Raw genomic sequence first — 20780 nt, 5'->3', positions numbered from 1 at the left:
TAAAAAGAGAAATCTCACGATTATTTAAATTATAATCCTGGGTTGAACTAATTACGGCAAAGTATAGGGTGTCAAATTCGTGATTTTTTTTTTTTTATCCAATGCTCTTTTGATTATGGAGCGCCAAATTAACATAAACTCAAATAATTGATGATATCTTCAATTATTTGAAGATATCATCAATTCAATTGTTGCTCTCTTTAATTGAATTAATGCGCGCATTAAATCAATTATTGCTCTCATCAAATGAATTAATGCGCGCTTCAATTCAATTATTGCTCTCATCAATTGAATTAATTATTAATGCGCGTATCAATTGAATTAATGAGAGCAATAATTGATTTAATACGCGCATTAATTCAATTATTGCTTTCTTCAATTCAATTGATGAGAGCATCAATTGAATTAATGAGAGCAATAATAGATTTGATGCGCGCATTAATTCAATTATTGCTCTCTTCAATTCAATTGATGAGATCATTAATTTCGTAAAAATATTACTCGCAATAATTGATTTAGAGCTCGGTATAAATAATTTTATGATCTCTTTAATTCAATTGAAGATATCTTTAATTATTTACAATGCTTTTGTAAATTAATGCGCGCATCAATTCTTTTAAAGAGAGCAACAATAAAGAGATCATTAATTCAATTGTGGATATGTTGAATTGAAGATATCTTTAATTATCTAGGTGCTCTCTCTAAAAGAATTATTGCTCTCTTCAAATAAATTAAAGATATCATTAATTCAATTGAAGAGAGCAATAATTGAATTAATGCGCGCATTAAATCCATTATTGCTCTCATCAAATGAATTAATGCGCGCATCAATTCAATTATTGCTCTCATCAATTGATTTAATGCGCGCATTATATCAATTATTGCTCTCTTCAATTGAATTGTAGCGCGCATCAATTCAATTGTTGATAATTCAGAATTGAAGATATTATTAATTATCTGAAGAGATCTTTTTAATTCAATTGTTGCGCGCATCAAATGAATTGATGATATCTTCAAATAATTGAAGATATCTTCAATTATTTGAGTTTATGTTAATTTGGCGCTCCATATTTGATCGGTGCATCATATTTTTCGACTAAAGTTAAATCATATAACGAATGAATGGCTAGGTTGTTTTTATTATTCATGAGTGATAAACACAATGCATGATAGCATAGAAGTAATTCTATATAATTCTATTATTTCAATGTCTGCGCTTCGAAATGCTGGCCGGAGCTTTTCAACTGAATTATGATTGAACGCAATTTGCTTTCTAATTTAATATTGAGACAGGAAAGCGATTGCTGTTACTGGACAGACAAAGCTCTCTGAAAATACAAAGATATCGAGAAAAAATATCTTAATTTATTCATCTGAAATGATGCTGTAAACTATATAGGTAATTTGCAATTTATCACAAGGACTCGCAGGGGCGGATCCAGGAATTGTGGTTACGAGGGGCGCCACTTCATGAGGTAGTGGGTTCAGGGCGAAGCCCTGGTGGGGGTCCAGGGAGCGAAGCCACCGAAGGCTCCTGGATTTTACAGATTTTATGGGGCTTGAAATATTTCTCTTACAAAGTCATTTGTACTCTTTTTCTATCATTTCAATATGGTGAAATTAATAAAATGACCCAAATTTTAAGGGATTTTTGGAAAAAATTAGGTTCTCCCAATAAAGTAATTCAAGAAATCAAAGGATTTTATCATTCATTTCTCCGGGAGTGGAAGAAATTATTGCTTCTTTTATCGTTTAGTACATTTTCCGAAACAAGATACCGTGATTTACCTTAAATTTGAAAATTTTAGGGGGGGGGGGGGGGCGGCTGCGCCCCCCTCTAAATCCGCCACTGACTCAAGATTCTCATGACTACATATTTGTAAATACGTCAAAAATCCAAATACCATGAATATGACAGTGAATTTTTGCATGTAGATCCGATTCAAATGTGTATAAGAAATCTATATGTATATATGATATCATATTTGACATTTATGTAGTAAGACTAATGATTCAAAGTCATATTGGAAGTATCATAGCTAAGAAATAATTAGACTTTGTGTCTTACCTGAAATATCAAATTTTTGGGGTTTTTTGTTTTTATATAAGTAAATTGCCAAATTCTGATAAAGGTACAAAAATCCAACCGTAAATGATATTTCTGGAATGGGTCAAGTGGCAATTACAAGGGACATTGACAACATCAAGTTCATCGGATGGTCATCCATAAGGAAGGAATTTGTTAAGAGGGGACACAAGGACGCAATGTATCTTATAACAGTCACGGTTTTACCTAAGCACTAGTACTTCTAACTAGTACTAGTTAGTACCATATGCATATGTGTTGAAAAAGAGACATAGACGAAAGTTATATTCAACAGGAAGCAAATCCACTTTAGTTCTTCTATTTATTATTTTTTTTCATTTTATTTTCAGTTTGAGTAAATTTTGACAACGTACTGTATACTCAGATAAATTTCTTATACATGAAGAGCCCCGACCCGACAGCCTGAGAGGTGGTCCTAATATTTATCCTTGATATCGTTTCATTAATCACCTAAACCGGCTTTTAAACTTTTTGGAAAAGATACTCAAACTAAAATATTTAAAAAACTTTAAATCAAAGTGTTAGTTGGACCTTTCATACCCAATATTATTTGTTCGAATCATGCTATCAACAATATCATTTTATTACTCGAAATAAATTGGACCGAATTATCAACTTCCCTTTGATCGACGCCACTTCCGTTTGAAAGACGGCGATCAATGATCATATGATTTAGTGTATTTGGAGTAAAAAAAAGTGATCGTAGAAATGGATTACAATCCACAAAAACCATCCACTAAACAGATGGGGATATCAATATTCCCTGTATATTTTATTTCTCTAATGCTAGGAAGTCTGGCATTACTTATCATTGGTAAGACTGCTTGGTGATATAAGAATTCATCTAACTCTTATCTAGGAAGATGAAATTATAAAATGTCTCTTGTTAAAAAGATAGATGTTCATCTGTACTGGATTAACCACGGATGCTGATCAATATTGAATATGTTATCGAAAGAATTGTTATACCCTCTCTTGTAGCGTTATTTAATATTTAACAGGTTGGGAACACTTCCCCTATAGCGAGATATTCTCGCTTTTAAAACACGATTATCCCTCTCTAGCGAGAATAAATATATCGCGTACAACAGAGAAAAACACCCGCGGAGTACATCTTTTCATAATTCACGTGAAAAGAAGAAAAAGTGCTAAAATGTTTGATACTTCTGCAAATATATGAATCAAAACAAAAACACTTATGATGTGTATTGGATTTCAGACTGCTTCCCTCTTATGCAGCAACATTGATATGCAATTTCATTACTATGTTGTCAATTTCATAGAAACAATTCGTATTATGTTGAGTGCGTGTCGCACTTATTCAGCGTTGCACGGGATTTGCCATTATTTTCAATAAAGACACCAAAACTCCTGTTTATGGTAATGTTTATTTCTCGCTAAAGAGGGATAATCGCGTTTTAGCGAGAATATGCCGCTATAGGGGAAGTGTTCCCAACCTGTTTAACAGGTTGGGAACACTTCCCTTATAGCGAGATATTCCCTCTTTAGCGAGAGTAAATATACCTCGTACAACCAAGAAAAACACCCGAGGAGTACATCTCTTCGTGTTTCATGTGAAAAGAATATAAAGTGCTAAAATGTCCGATACTTCTGCAAATATATAACTCCAAACAAAAACACTCACGATGCGCATTTGATTTCAGCTTCTTTCCCTCATATGCAGCAACGTTGATGTGAAATTTCTTTACTGTGTTGTAAATTTTATAGAGACAATGTGTGTCATGTTGAGTATGTGTTGCACTTATTCAGTATTATTTGCACGAAACTTTGCCATTATTCTCAATCAAGACACGAAAACATCTTGTGTATGTAATTTCGGCTCAGTTGAATATTTGGACTGACGCCTTTACCGAATCTCGGAGCAGTCCTTCATAATTCTTGTCTGGAAATTTACTTTCAGTGGAATTAATAATCTCTTTAATTGAATTGTTGCTCCCTTTAAAAGAATTGATGTGGACATTAATTCCTTATACGTAAGCGGTGTTAATAATTAAAGAGATCATCAAATCATTTATACCAAGCTCCAAATGCAATTTTACGAGCAATAATTCCATCACATTGATGTCCAGCACACACATTAATTGAATTGATGAGAACAATAATTGAATTGATGCTCACATAAATTCAATTAATGCTCTCATCAATTCAATTATTGCTCTCATCAATTCAATTAATGTGCACATGAAATCAATTATTGCTCTCATCAATTGAATACTTCTCATTACCAGCTCATTAGAGTTATCTCGCTGTGATGACTCTTGTGCGTCATTGGTAAGAAAATGCACAAGTCTCGCGAGCAAGTGCAAGATTACTGGGACATAAACGAAACGTTCATAGCACCCCCCCCCCCTTTTTTCAAGAGTTAAAATACATGGTGTATTTTTTAATTAAATAACCATTGATCAAACTGCATTTTTCAAATATTCTAACACTATCGTATTAAAAATGTTACATGTTTTTTAAACTCCACCACACCTATTTTAAAAATTCCAAACAATGATGTTCTCTGTCCGAAGTCCATCAATATTTTGTAATTTTCAAAATAGCTTAGATGCAGTTTGGAAACGCATTAGTTGTGTTAATTAGTGTCATAAACGTCTTTTTAAAAATGCAGTTTGGCATATATATAACTTGTTATAAAATATGGAAATTGAGGGGGGAGGGGGATACGTGTACGATTACAAAGTTCATGCCATATGCACCTGTCCTAATTGTATGATAAAATAGAATGTCTTCATAGTCTGACAGAATAACTTTAAAAACATATTAATTACAAGAAAAGTTCTTGTGTTGGATGTGCATATAGGTTTTTCCCTTCACAGTTCTTGCGATTAATGCTTTATATCGGTCAGATTTGGCAAATTTAGTAGCTTCTTTCCCTCACATAGTTTAATAAGTTCGTCTGTTTTCTTGTAAGAATAATAAATTCCTAAATTTGACTGTAGAATTTTAATCAGTGCTGTGGTTTGCAGTCGATTGTAATATGTATTCGATACCATAATTTATATCACGTATGCCTAAGTAATGTGTAAAACTTGCATTATGTTGTCCTGGTAGCACGACTTTACGCGCCTTTAATTTGAAGAGTTCCACTAATGGAAATTATAAGTATTAATGCATGCATAAAATCAATTATTGCTCTCATTAATTGAATTGATGTGCTCAATAATTGAATTGATGCTCTCTTCAATGAATGATGAGAGCAATAACTGATTAGATGCATGCATCATTTCAATTATTGCCTGCAATGATTGAATTGATGATTTCTTCAAATAATTAAAGATATCTTCAATTATTTAATTTTATATACATGTACGTTGTATGTATATAAATATCAGGCTTAATTACATATAATTTTGTGTACTTTGGAAAGATTCAATAATCCCTTTAAGATATGCATCCAATTGCAAATCTTTCTAAAGTATTGTTTTTAAATTTCACAATAGAACTTTTATGCCTATCAAATTTCGGTATTATTTTCTTCTATTTCCAAAGATCAACCCATTTAATATGATATACTGTCAGAAATACTTGTATTTAATGATTTATTCTTTATTTATTGAAATGCAAAGTGATACACAATTAGATTAGAGTTTGAACTTTTTTTTTGACATAATACACAAGTTTTGAGATAAGAGTTCTTCTGTGTAAGAGGTGCATTTAGTGCTACTTTGAATGCCTAAATGGAACAAAATGCATCTACAATCGGTGAGGAAGCCAATAAAAATATGAAATTGTAGCTTGTGTTTAAAGAAATGCAGTATTTTCTCAATTTTTTCAAATTCTTTGAAATTTCTATGATCATTTGCTGTGTTTTATCATGTTCTTAATCTATCCCCAGTACTTTAATAGAAGTATTTATCATTTTGATACCCCTTATTTCTTTTATGATACTTTTGGGAGGTCCCAATTGCAATAATATTCATTCCATTTGGCGAAGTTTAACTTGGTTCCCAATATTTCCTGAATTTTGTAATGACTTATATAAATGATTCCGTATTTTTCAGTTTTATTTCATCCATATTTTTTTTTTAAAGCCATGAAGATCATTTGAAAAATTTATTATTACTACCAATATTACGGTACAATCATTGAATGACTAATGGAGAGCAGAGCTGGTACAGGCAGCCTTAATGAATTCCTCTTGCCAATACAACATTTTCTTGTTTACCAATTGTTATTTTTTGATATGAAAAATTATTATTTATTGATATGAAAAATAAGACTTTCATACAGAAGTTTTATCCTTTTTATGAAATTTGTTGCAAAGTTAACTTTCTCTAAGATTTTGAAAAGGAGAGTTCCATTCCTCTGAATCAAAAGCCTTTTTTCCAATTCAATTAAACTATATTGTACTTAAAATATCACATGGTAGATTTGTAGCATACATGTAAATGTATGTGTGCTTTACATTATGTTGCTCTGCATTATACAATGTACTGTAAAATTGTATATTTTCATGGAGACAAACACTTGTATCTAGGTCATTTGGGAGTTGAATTATAGGGCATGTAGTAATTGATTGGTCAGCTTGCATAGTTTTTGCATGACGTAAAATTAAGCTTACACTGGTTAACTTCTCTTCTTTTGCTTCGAAATGGACGTCTGACCTTTGTATTACTTGAACTATAGCCTGTTTTGACTTCGTAACTAATTCCCCTAGTATGAAAAATCCGAAAAAGGCAGTGAGAAACAATGCTTTCAATAAAACACGGTGAAGAAAATTGGAGCATGTATGATGTATGGCATTGATGAGTTTCATGAGAATTTCCTGTTATGGGAATCGCGAGTCTGCCCCATGACATGATTTTTGACAGCCTTTTAACAATTTTTGTACTAGAAAATGGGTTTGGCAAGTTTAAAATTTTATGAAGAAATGAAATGGCGGAAACCTGTGATGCTAACGTGCTTGCCGAATAATTGTTTTCATATAGGTGAGCCAAATGTAAATGTATGTGTGCTTTACATTATGTTGCTCTGCATTATACAATGTACTGTAAAATTGTGTATTTCCATGGAGACAAACACTTGTATCTAGGTCATTATAGGGCGTGACGTACCACAAAAACTAGGGAAATTAAACCACCATCAAACTTTTATGACTTCACAGCAAATATCATTTAAGGAAAAAGGGAGGAAGTTATTTGTTTTACTCATTTTGCCTCTTGTTATTTTCAGCATTTTATTATGTGTTAACTGGCAAAGGAACAAGGATAGATTTTGGTTGGTAAGTAAAATGATTTTGATGATGCTGAATATGCTATGGTTTCATTGTCACATACCGTTTGATTACTGTGATTAGGATTTTCAGTATCATAAGTGTTTTCAGATAATCAAATATTGATTGCTTGTATTTTGACAGGTTCTTGGAACAAACATCTCCTTACCTGTGGGCTTCGTTAGGAGTTACTTTCGCTATTTCCTTCTCAGTTGTTGGTGCTGCATGGTAAAAATTTCTTATTGTAGTGTAGTTTCAAATCTTTCATCAATGCAAAATGACAAGACAAACTTATTCTCTCACAGATGTTAAATTGATGCACATACAATTTTGAAAGAAAGAAGTGTACAGAAGAATTTAGTACTTTTTTTTTTAGAAAAAGAAAATTGTTAAGATGCATTTTTAGTTCTTGCGAGAAACTATGGAACATAGATATAATTCATTATGCCAGAAGTCAATGAAAGCTCAGTAAAATATCAGAAATGTTCATATGAACTTTTTGCATCAGAAACAGAAAAGATATGAAAAGAATTTAGAGAAATTAAAATGGCATTGAATATGTTTGTATTACAAATTAATGCATTACAAATTTTGAAGTGGTCTAATTTAGCATTAATTACAACAGCAACCATGTTAGTTGGATATTGATAAAGATGCAATAGCTCATTAATACCCATATATATGTGATACATATACAAATATAATATAGATATTTCAGAAGTATGTAATATATGCCATACTACATACGTTTTCACAATCTTTATTGAAGTGTCATTTAGTGAGTCTTCGGTTGTAGGGGGATATTCACAACTGGTGCTAGTATCTTAGGAGCGGGTGTGAAGGCTCCTCGTATCAAGACCAAGAACCTGATCAGCATCATCTTCTGTGAGGCAGTGGCTATTTACGGAATCATCATGGCCATCATCATTGGACAAAGCATTGGAGTAAGTGGCTTCAGAGCTTGAGTGAAAAAAGGAAGACTCTCTTCCTCTTTTTAACAAAAAATTAAAATGCTTGGTATGTAGATTGTGATGCTAAATCCTGGATATACTGATACATATATATATAGCATCTGATTTTATACATGTATAGAAGTTAAAAGTTATGGCCAAAATTTCAATACATTCGCAATTACAAATCATGATAGATAAAAATCCTATTTCAATTGTGTAGATAAAGTCATCAAATGCATGTTATGAAATTCTCATTTATAAAATGCCAATAATTTTCTAATTTCATCACTACAGTCTTCCCAATATGTTGGAACCCTGTTACATATAGTATAGATATTGCCATAGGGTTATGGAAAGTATTGCTATGATAATTACATATAGTATAGATATTGCCGGAGGGTTATGGAAAGTATTGCTATGATAATTACATATAGTATAGATATTGCCATAGGGTTATGGAAAGTATTGCTATGATAATTACAACTACAGTTGCTGCACATTTATTTGCAGTCATTTGACAAGGAAAACGATTCTGCTGAAGTAATCAGAGACAGCTATGATGCAGGTATTTAGTAAACTTGGTGAATTCTTTAAATTGATATGCTTCGTTTCATTATACATTGCATTTTAAAATGTATTGTAGTTTGTATTAAGTTTTAGAACAGCTGAGTGTAGTAATATACCTAGAAAAAACCCAGTAAAATCATTGATTTCTACAGAGGGGGTTTAGTTTGTTTTTCATGGTATGGACATGCATTATGTACACATGAATTCATATCATCCATGAACAGGAAAAACTGAAGAACAAAAAAAGAAAGATATACTGTGTACAAGGTTATTTTTGTTTTGTGTTTTTTTCACTTTTCTACACATGCTTACAGTTTTGCCCTGTTTCAAATTCACCCACAAACAGTTGTGTTGAAAGAGATATAATGGAAAGAACAATTTCGCCCAGTCTTAAATTCGCCCACTGACAGCAAGGGCGAAAGGGATTAAAATAAAACGGGGGCAAATATTTCCCTGTATACAGTACATATCTTGGTTGTTTGTATGAAGTGGGTATATAAAGGATGGGATGATTTGTATAATTGACAAAGCTGATTATACAGAATGTACCATATGCTTACGTTGTTGATTTATTCACCATACTATAAACAATAGACATCTTTTCCATGTATATATAATAAAATAAAATTTAAAAAAGATATTGATATTTAGGCTCTACATAACCTTGCAAAGCAAGCCTATTTGTGACATAAGCATAAGTTCCCATATGATGATGTAAAAGTATTGAGCTAACAATGGATAATTGTTGAATGGGAACATTGAAGAATAACAACTCTTCGACTACAAAATCAAGTAGCAACGAATATACATTGTACTTATTTTTCTGAAACCACAAAAAGTCAACTAGAAAATGAATGATTTTACAATATGTTGGAAGATGCATGACTGACAGTATTATTATTTTTTCTTTTTCTTTCGGTGTACATTGTATTTCAATCTCTTATGGTGAATACTGGATATTTGACAGGCTTCCGTATGTTTGCGGCTGGACTGAGTGTTGGGGTGTCCAATGTTGCGTGTGGGATCACCGTAGGAATTGTCGGCTCTGGAGCAGCTCTGGCAGATGCACAGAATTCCACACTATTTGTCAAAATTCTGATTCTTGAAATCTTTGCTAGTGTCATTGGTCTCTTTGGTGTCATTATTGGAATTTTACAGGTTGGTTGAAAAACTTTTTAAAATATGTTTTAGCTCACCTAAGCCAATGGCTGGAGTAAGCTTTTCAAAGTTTGACTTTTGTCCATCTGTCTGTTTGTACAACAGCTTTCCTGTATTTCTGGTAACTTTTCACAATTTGAAAATGAATGATTTTACATTCTCAGAAGCTCTCTTGAACCCTTTTAATCAAACTGGGCATGAAGCATCCCTTATTATTAAAGAGGATACAATTTATTCAAATGAAATGGCATATATACATGTAATTATTATTCATATCTTTGGGGAAGGTAATAGTAAAAATAGAGTATATCCTTTATAAAGATTCTTGAACCACCGAGTCTGTCTTTGCTAGCTAAGTGTCTGATTCACTTATCTCATCAGATGAGAGTAAGCAAATCAAACACTTTACTAGTGCAGAAGTAAGGAAATCTATGTAGTAGCTGTTTTATACGCCTGTCTGTGGACAAGGATTTTGATTTTTTTTTCAATATTTTTAGCAAGTGACAGGTTGTCGGACTTGGTCGGTTTGGGAAATATTACATAGAGAATACATGGTTTGTCTGTCTCACAGTTCTATAGCTAGGGCATTATTTTACAGATAGTTTGTATTGGTATTGAAGATGTGTGTGTAGCAGGAATTTTGCTTATTTTTAATTTGAGAAAATAACAGGTTGTTGAACTTAGTCAGTTACGAGGAAATTTAACAAAGTGGGTACAGTAAAACACACTTTAAATATAACGCAGATGTTTACAGCAAATTCAGGCTTATTGCGACATGAAATTTATTTCCCTATGAGAGGAAAATAATGAAAATTTTATTGGACGTAGTTTTCGCTGGCCCTGGAGATTTGCTAAACCCAAATTTTATGTTACATGATTTGTCCATTAAACTCCTCTTACAGTTTTCATGCTGAGCCAGTAAGGCCTTTGTAAAGAAATTGAAGATGTGTGTATTGCAAGGATTTTGATTCCCAACAATTTTCTTTTATGTTTGAAAAAATTACTGGTTGTTTAACGTGGTAAATTTTGGGGAAATATTTTATGCACAGAACTCTTGGTCTAGTGTGATAACTGGGGTCACCATGGGGTATGAGATGGTCATAATTCCCTTTAATGACATGCAAACAGCGCTAGGTTTGCAAATTTGGTCCTTAACATGGTGTAAGGTTTTGTGGAAGAAAAATGCAAGCATTGTGGCCAACTGGCCTACTGTCATGGTACATTTATGTGAACAAAATGCTGCATGAATTTTTGTGCTCTTGGACTAATTCATATATTCCTTATTTGTTAATCATGAATATTTTTTGTTTTACAGATTGTTGGAATAAAGATGGGATCAGATTAAAAGGACACAGGATCTCAGTTACAATATAGAGCTGTCTATAGTACTAATATATATAATTATTGACAAACATGACATGTAGCCACCTATCCTATGAGCCCAGCACTGCTTATTTTGTGATGACATGAGTCTAGTCTATAGGATATATTGTGTACAGTTGTGATTGTGGTTTTGATGGACAATTAAATAGAAATGTTGTTGATCAATATGTAGATGGACATAACCCAGAAAGCATTCCATATACATAATCAGAATTGTGCTGGTCTAGTGTAATTTATCTATGTATGTCTGCTCATTTATAGAAAGATCATAGTATACCAAGTAAATTGGAATGCACTTAGAAATCCTAGTAAGTTTTGCATTTTCATCCCTAAACAAATAGGGTACATGAAATTTATTGTAATACTTGTGTCTATTGGCCCCTGTTACTCTCATTGAGGAGGAATTTTTTTCTTTGTAGGATTTTAAGATGCATATGTACATGTATATGAAATGGTTGTCTATTTCAAAATCATTAAATAATCCTTTGCTGTTTTGATATTAAAATATTTAGTTTCAGTATGTTTCAAAATGTTGAAAATATCTGTAGTGTGTGTAATAAAAGATCTAGTTACATATGAAAGTATCACATTGTTACATGGTCTTCTTAATAAATTCAATATTTTCATCCTAATCAAAAGATTTTTGGTTTTTTTAGCAATTAGTGAATATGATTTCTGAAATGGTATATAAAGTTTCTTTAATGGTGTATGGTGTGTACACACACACACATGGTAGGGAAAAACATCCTGGAAAAACGCTGGTTGTGTATCTACAATTTTTCATAGAACAAAATTACAACCCCAACCCCCCCCCCCCCCCCCCCCCCTCGAACTTTTACACGGATTTGGTGCCAGAACCATACTTTAATCCAATCATAATTTGACGTCATATGCATGGAATCTTAATATTCCCATGGCATCCGGGTATTCACACAAAGCATTTCTATGAACAGGATCCCTTAGAAGCAGAGAAAAATTGTCATTTAACTGGATCATATGGTGCATTGGTCTTGGTCAATTTCTTTCCGCACAAAGTTGATGTTATTGTCTTCTCATATCAAGTGCTCTGGGAGTATTCTGTATTTCTTTTCACTGTCTTAAATGGATCTAAAATTTCTCCAAGAAGAATGCTTTGTCTACCAACACTTAGTTTTCTATGTGTAAAAAACTTGCACAGAATTAAAATAAACTTTCAAATTTGCGTTTATCAAAAATGAAAAGTGGCATTTTCAACAAAATAAATATTCATAAGCATGCTTGTAATTTGATACGGGTTCCTTTTGCCTTAATTTTATGAAGCTTATTTTTCCTGGTAATTCTTTTGTTACAAGCATAATCTCTTATTTTAAAATCCTACGCTCAGCCTAGCAGAACAGCGAAATTCCCCGTAACTTTTTTATTAGCTTTGAAAGATACATGTACCTCTCAAAGTTGGAGAACATGTGTTGGCAATATCTTAACTTTGATATCTCTATATGGTAATGAGAAATCTAAAGGATTTGAGATATTTTGCTTAGAGATCTTTCTGGGTTAAAGAGATATTTCTCTAACTTTCAGAGATGTTGCTCTTCGTTAAAGAGATATTTCTCTTTTTTTTTTTTTTTTTAATAAATAGCAAAATGGCTTGTCATAAATAAACGAATTGGACCATCATAGCAACAAGAAGTACAGGGGTTACATCAATCACCTGTGTCACTTTGGTCTTGATGTTCAACTTTTGACAAGACTTTGTTTTAAACAATTTCTTGTATATATGGAGCGCCAAATTAATATAAACTCAATTATTTGAAGATATCAAGAGAGCAATAATTGATATAATGCGCGCATTAAATCAATTGATGAGAGCAATAATTGAATTGATGCGCGCATTAATTCATTTGATGAGAACAATAATTGATTTAATGCGTACATTAATTCAATTATTGCTCTCTTCAATTGAATTAATGATATCTTTAATTCATTTGAAGAGAGCAATAATTCTTTTAGAGAGAGCAACTATATAATTAAAGATATCTTCAATTCAACATATCTACAATTGAATTAATGATCTCTTTAATTGAATTGTTGCTCTCTTTAAAAGAATTGATGCGCGCATTAATTCCGTATACAAAAGCAGTGTAAATAATTAAAGATATCTTCAATTGAGTTAAAGAGATCATCAAATTATTTATACCGAGGTCTAACTTTTAAAATGCGAGCAATATTTCTACGAAATTGATGCTCTCATCAATTGAATTGAAGAGAGCAATAATTGAATTAATGCGTGCATTAAATCAATTATTGCTCTCATTAATTCAATTGATGCGCGCATTAATTGAATTGAAGAGCACATTTATTCAATTAAAGAGAGCAATAATTGAATTGATGATTTCTTCAAATAATTGGAGATATCTTCAATTATTTAAGTTTATGTTAATTTGGCGCTCCATATACCCCCCCCCCCCCCCCCTTAAGTTCGTCTCTAAGCGCAGTGAGGTCCTGCGAACCGTAATCCGCCGTCGTTACTAAATATTGAACAACTTTCTAATCTTCCGACGCTCTCTTAAACTTGAGGTTAGAAACGCCTTGGACGTTAACGGATTGTGCGCCACCTGTAATCAAGGGCGAGTAATTTGAAGTTTTATTGATGAGAGCAATAATTGAATTGAAGCGCGCATTAATTCATTTGATGAGAGCAATAATTGATTTAATGCACGCATTAATTCAAATAAAGAGAGCAATAATTGAATTGATGATATCTTCAAATAATTAAAGATATCTTCAATTATTTGCGTTTATGTTAATTTGGTGCTCCATAGTTATTTTGTGACAGTTTCAATATAAACAACGACAGAACACATTGATCAAAAACACCCTTAAAGTTGATAACAATTGAATAAGTAAAATTGTGTTTTGGCGTGTTTGTCATGGCCATGCATTTAATAGAAATAAAATACATCAGGAAAATACAAATAATGAACAAATGTATGCGCCGATGAGAAATATTTGCCAGCATAAACATTCAGCAATAGAAGTACCATCTTGATCCAGGGGGCCTGGAAAAAACAGTACCCCCAGGAGACAGTAATCTATGCAAAATTATGCTCATCGTCAATCACCAAACATAGGAGACACACATGGGACCCTTAATCTCCAAACACTGTTCTGGAACTCTTTCAACACCGCAGGAGCCAAGAGATCCAAGCCATGACGCTGAAAAGAGAAATTAACAAACCGAAAGCGACAACCGGAACTATAACTACATTACTAAAGTACAATATTTCTTAGATTAAAAAGAGGAGGCTTGTGGTGAAATGGAACATTAACTACATTGTATTCAGAACTGAAGAATGCCAATAGCTTAGTTTAAACTAGATATACTGAAGTTTCGGTAATGGGGGGGAGGGGGGGGAATTGAAAAAATAATTGTGCGTCTGCACCTTTCAAACACAGGCACTCGACGTTTTAAATATCTATAATAAAAAAAAAATTGTCTTCCTGTAAACATAATATTGTCAATATTATGTTTACAGGAAGACAATTTTTTTTTAATTATAGATATTTAAAACGTCGAGTGCCTGTGCTTTCAAACTACGAAATGGAAAGGAATAATCTAGAAGACATGCGCAGATTAAAGGAAGTGAAAGCTAGTATACCTACTGAACCCGATTTAAATTAATTAAAACAGTAAGAATTTAAATGGAGCTTTGAATATGACCTGCACAAAATAACCAGGTTTATCCACATTGGATAAACCCCAGTATATTCCTATTTAAAATTTGATTTCTAATTGCTGCTCCACCCATGAACTGAACAAACTAAGATTTGAATTACCTGAAGATACTTGCACATCGATATGACTTACCATGGCCCGACTGATGTATGGAGATTTTTAAAGATGTTTCTTTATATATTCCCATGTAAAACATTGATCCCCTATTGTGGCCCCACCCTACTTCAGAGGGCCACAATTTGAACAAATTTGAATATGTACTACTAGGGATGTTTGCACATTATCATGACTATTCATGGTCCTGTTCTTCTTGAAAAGATTCTAAAAGATTTTCCATATATATATTTGCATGTAAAACTTTGATCCCCTATTGTGGTCCCACCCTAACCCTGGAGGCCATGATTTGAACAAATTTGAATATACTCAATGTCTGGAAGCTTTCATGTGAATTTCAACTTTTCTGGCCCAGTGGAACAGAAAACAGGAGTTGCACCATTAAATGATAAATTAAATGCTTTCTTTGGTTTGAAAGTCGCAAACACTGCAGAGAAATGCGAGTTATGCAAATGCTTTAAAGAAAAAACTGCATTTTCAGAAGTTGTTTTTACTACAAATACTTTCAAGTATGTTAAATATAGATATCATTGACCAGTAAGTAACAACAGAAAATCACCTGGCCATGATTTGTCATTTAAACAATGGTAAAGGTAAATAGTCCAAAAGTAATTTCTGTGGAAACGAGGGGGTTATTTATATTCGGTCTTTCTTGTAGATAGGAAAGACCGAATATGAATAACCCCCTCGTTTCCACAGAAATCAGTCCAAAAGGTACAAACTCTTAATGCATAGAATAAACCACCACAACAGGACTGAATATTGAATTGTTGGTTTATATGGCACGCCGTTTTACTTTAATCCTCTAGCTTTAAAGATATCTCATAAATTTCATATTATATCTTAAAAGTTGTAAGATATCCTCTAAAGTTTATGAGATATCTTATATCCTTTATAAGATGTATTATAAAACATATAAGTTATCTTAAGTTTTATAAGATATCTCATAAACTTTATAAGATATCTTATACAGAAAATAAGATATCTTATATAAGAAAGTTTATAATAAGATATCTCATATATGTTTTATAAAATGTCTGATAAACTTTATGAGATATCTTGTTTGATATACACTTTTGATATCTGTAGTATCTGGGGAGTCTTCCCCAGAACGACTTGTTTATCCCCGAACTGCGGAGGATCAACATCCGACAGCACGAGGAGATTTCCCCTCCTTATGGAACATACCAGACGTATAGCAAGACCTACCCGAAACTGAGACCGACAACAGGCAGAACAGTTAAGTCTGTGGGACCCATGTTATATGTAGATACACTATAATAAATACTATATACACTGTAATAAATACTATATACACTGTAATAAATACTATATACACTGTAATAAATACTATATACACTGTAATAAATCCTATATATACTGTAATAAATCCTATATACACTGTAATAAATCCTATATACACTGTAATAAATACTATATACACTGTAATAAATACTATAGATACTGTAATAAATACTATATACACTGTAATAAATACTAAGATACTGTAATAAATACTATATGCACTGTAATAAATACTATATATACTGTAATAAATACTATAGATACTGTAATAAATACTATAGATACTGTAATAAATACTATATACACTGTAATAAATACTAAGATACTGTAATAAATACTATAGACACTGTAATAAATACTATATATACTGTAATAAATACTATATACACTGTAATAAATACTATAGATACTGTAATAAATACTATATACACTGTAATAAATACTATAGATACTGTAATAAATACTATAGACACTGTAATAAATACTATATACACTGTAATAAATACTATAGATACTGTAATAAATACTATATACACTGTAATAAATACTATATACACTGTAATAAATACTATAGACACTGTAATAAATACTATATATACTGTAATAGATATTATATACACTGTAATAAATACTATAGACACTGTAATAAATACTATAGACACTGTAATAAATACTATATACACTGTAATAAATACTATATACACTGTAATAAATCCTATAGATACTGTAATAAATACTATATATACTGTAATAAATACTATAGATACTGTAATAAATACTATATACACTGTAATAAATACTAAGATACTGTAATAAATACTATAGATACTGTAATAAATACTATAGATATTGTAATAAATACTATCTACACTGTAATAAATACTATATATACTGTAATAAATACTAAGATACTGTAATAAATACTATATATACTGTAATAAATACTAAGATACTGTAATAAATACTAAGATACTGTAATAAATACTATAGATATTGTAATAAATACTATAGATACTGTAATAAATACTATATACACTGTAATAAATACTATATATACTGTAATAAATACTATAGATACTGTAATAAATACTATATATACTGTAATAAATACTATATACACTGTAATGAATACTATAGATATTGTAATAAATACTATAAATACTGTAATTAATACTATATACACTGTAATAAATACTATAGATACTGTAATAAATACTATATACACTGTAATAAATACTATATACACTGTAATAAATACTATAGATACTGTAATAAATACTATATACACTATAATAAATACTATATACACTGTAATAAATACTATATATACTGTAATAAATACTATATACACTATAATTAATACTATATACACTGTAATAAATACTATATACACTGTAATAAATACTATAGATACTGTAATAAATACTATAGATACTGTAATTAATACTATATACACTGTAATAAATACTATATACACTGTAATAAATACTATAGACACTGTAATAAATACTATAGACACTGTAATAAATACTATATACACTGTAATAAATACTATAGACACTGTAATAAATACTATATATACTGTAATAGATATTATATACACTGTAATAAATACTATAGACACTGTAATAAATACTATAGACACTGTAATAAATACTATATACACTGTAATAAATACTATAGACACTGTAATAAATACTATATATACTGTAATAAATACTATATTCACTGTAATAAATACTATATACACTGTAATAAATACTATAGATACTGTAATAAATACTATATACACTGTAATAAATACTATATATACTGTAATAAATACTATAGATACTGTAATTAATACTATATACACTGTAATAATACTATATACACTGTAATAAATACTATAGATACTATAATAAATACTAAGATACTGTAATAAATACTATAGACACTGTAATAAATACTATATATACTGTAATAAATATTATATACACTGTAATAAATACTATAGACACTGTAATAAATACTATATATACTGTAATAAATACTATAGATACTGTAATAAATACTATAGATATTGTAATAAATACTATCTACACTGTAATAAATACTATATACACTGTAATAAATACTATAGATACTGTAATAAATACTATAGATATTGTAATAAATACTATCTACACTGTAATAAATACTATATATACTGTAATAAATACTAAGATACTGTAATAAATACTATATATACTGTAATAAATACTATAGATACTGTAATTAATACTATATACACTGTAATAAATACTATATACACTGTAATAAATACTAAGATACTGTAATAAATACTAAGATACTGTAATAAATACTATATATACTGTAATAAATACTATAGATACTGTAATAAATACTATATATACTGTAATAAATACTATATACACTGTAATGAATACTATAGATATTGTAATAAATACTATAAATACTGTAATTAATACTATATACACTGTAATAAATACTATATACACTGTAATAAATACTGTAGATACTGTAATAAATACTATAGACACTGTAATAAATACTATAGACACTGTAATAAATAGTATATACACTGTAATAAATAGTATATACACTGTAATAAATACTATATATACTGTAATAAATACTATATATACTGTAATAAATACTATAGATACTGTAATAAATACTATAGATACTGTAATAAATACTATCTACACTGCAATAAATACTATCTACACTGTAATAAATACTATAGATACTTTATATCTTATAAAGTTTATGAGAAATCTTGTTTATTTGATAAGATATCTCATATATTTTATAGGATATCTTATAAACTGTAAATTATATGAGATATCTTATAAACTTTCCTTTATAAGATATCTTTAAAAAGTTATAAGATATCTTAGTAAAAAACATGAAAGAATTAACCTTCAATATCGATCAGCTTTTATAAAGGAAACAGACATTCCAAACAATAGCATATTCTCCAGCCTTTCCAACAAGAGTCCTGAAAAACATACTATGGAGACATAAACTTAAATGATTCAAGATATCTTCAATTATTTGAAGATACCATCAATTCAATTATTGCTCTCTTTAATTTGAATAATGCTCCCATCGATTGATTTAATGCGCGCATTATATCAATCATTGCTCTCTTCAATTGAATTGTAGCGCGCATCAATTCAATTGTTGATATCATTAATTCATTTGAAGAGATCATTATTTCAATTAAATCGCGCATCAACTCAGCTGAAGAATTTATGCTATCATCAATTCAATTAATGCGCGCAATAATTCAGAATTGAAGATATCGTTAATCATTTGATGAGATCTTTAATTCAATTGTTGCGCGCATTAAAGGAATTGAAGATATATCTTCAATTATTTGAGTTTGTTAATACGACACTCCATAAAAAAACAACAACCTCGAATGAATTACGGTAATCTTCTGTACATTAAATCCAAATACACCGATAAAAATCATTTATTATCTTTCATCTAATTAATATTTGTTAAAAATGATGACATCACCCCATAGTAAGCCTAAACATGTTAATAATCACTAATTAGTTACCTATATGATGGTTTTGTACAAATCCCCCCCCCTCCCCAATCAACAACATCAAAATGTATGACTTTTCAACACTTTACACGACTATTCCTCACGATAAATTAAAAACTACATGTATGTTTTTTTATATTATAGCCAGCTACTTCTTCAATAAAAATGGAGCATGGAAATATTCATATCTTGTGATCAGTCCTCCAAAAAAATACTTTATAAACACCATTCTGATTCTACGCACAAGTACTGTGAAGTTGATATTAAAAAGATGCTGTAGTTCCTCATTGACAATATCTATGTATTCATTGGTGATAAGATCTTCCAACATTCATAGACACGAGGTGTGATCCTTTATTAGCTGACCTGTTTTTATATTCTTAAAAGGCAGTGTTTATTCAAATGTTTCTACATGAGAAAAAAATGTCTTGCTGTGGTCTTCAACTCCACATTTAAATCTATCGACGACGTTTTATCTATTAACAATATTAATTTTTATTCATATGTCTATTCGATATATCCCAGTGAACTCGAATAAAAGACACCACCAGTGGCGGATTTAGAGGCCCCCCCCCCCCCCCCCCCCCATAAATTTTCAAATATAAGGTAAATCGCGGTATCTTGTTTCGGAAAATGTACTAAACGATAAAAGAAGCAATAATTTCTTCCACTCGCGGAGA

At 30.7% G+C, this 20780-nt stretch overlaps 1 protein-coding gene across 1 annotated transcript; it reads left to right on the top strand.

Moving 5' to 3' along the window:
* The first annotated feature begins 2712 nt into the window (after positions 1-2712).
* Positions 2713-12039, top strand: LOC125670649 (V-type proton ATPase 21 kDa proteolipid subunit c''-like). Its single transcript, XM_048905942.2, has 7 exons — positions 2713-2921; positions 7307-7355; positions 7491-7574; positions 8143-8290; positions 8810-8864; positions 9834-10024; positions 11340-12039. Exons 1-7 carry the CDS (start codon positions 2816-2818, stop codon positions 11367-11369), a joined length of 663 nt encoding a protein of 220 aa, XP_048761899.1. The 5' UTR covers positions 2713-2815; the 3' UTR covers positions 11370-12039.
* The last annotated feature ends 8741 nt before the right edge of the window (positions 12040-20780 follow it).

The sequence above is a fragment of the Ostrea edulis genome, chromosome 4 (genome assembly GCF_947568905.1).
Source record: "Ostrea edulis chromosome 4, xbOstEdul1.1, whole genome shotgun sequence".
Classification (NCBI taxonomy): domain Eukaryota; kingdom Metazoa; phylum Mollusca; class Bivalvia; order Ostreida; family Ostreidae; genus Ostrea; species Ostrea edulis.
The sequence above is the reverse complement of the archived record's forward strand: the minus strand, read 5'-3'. Positions and strand labels throughout refer to the sequence as shown.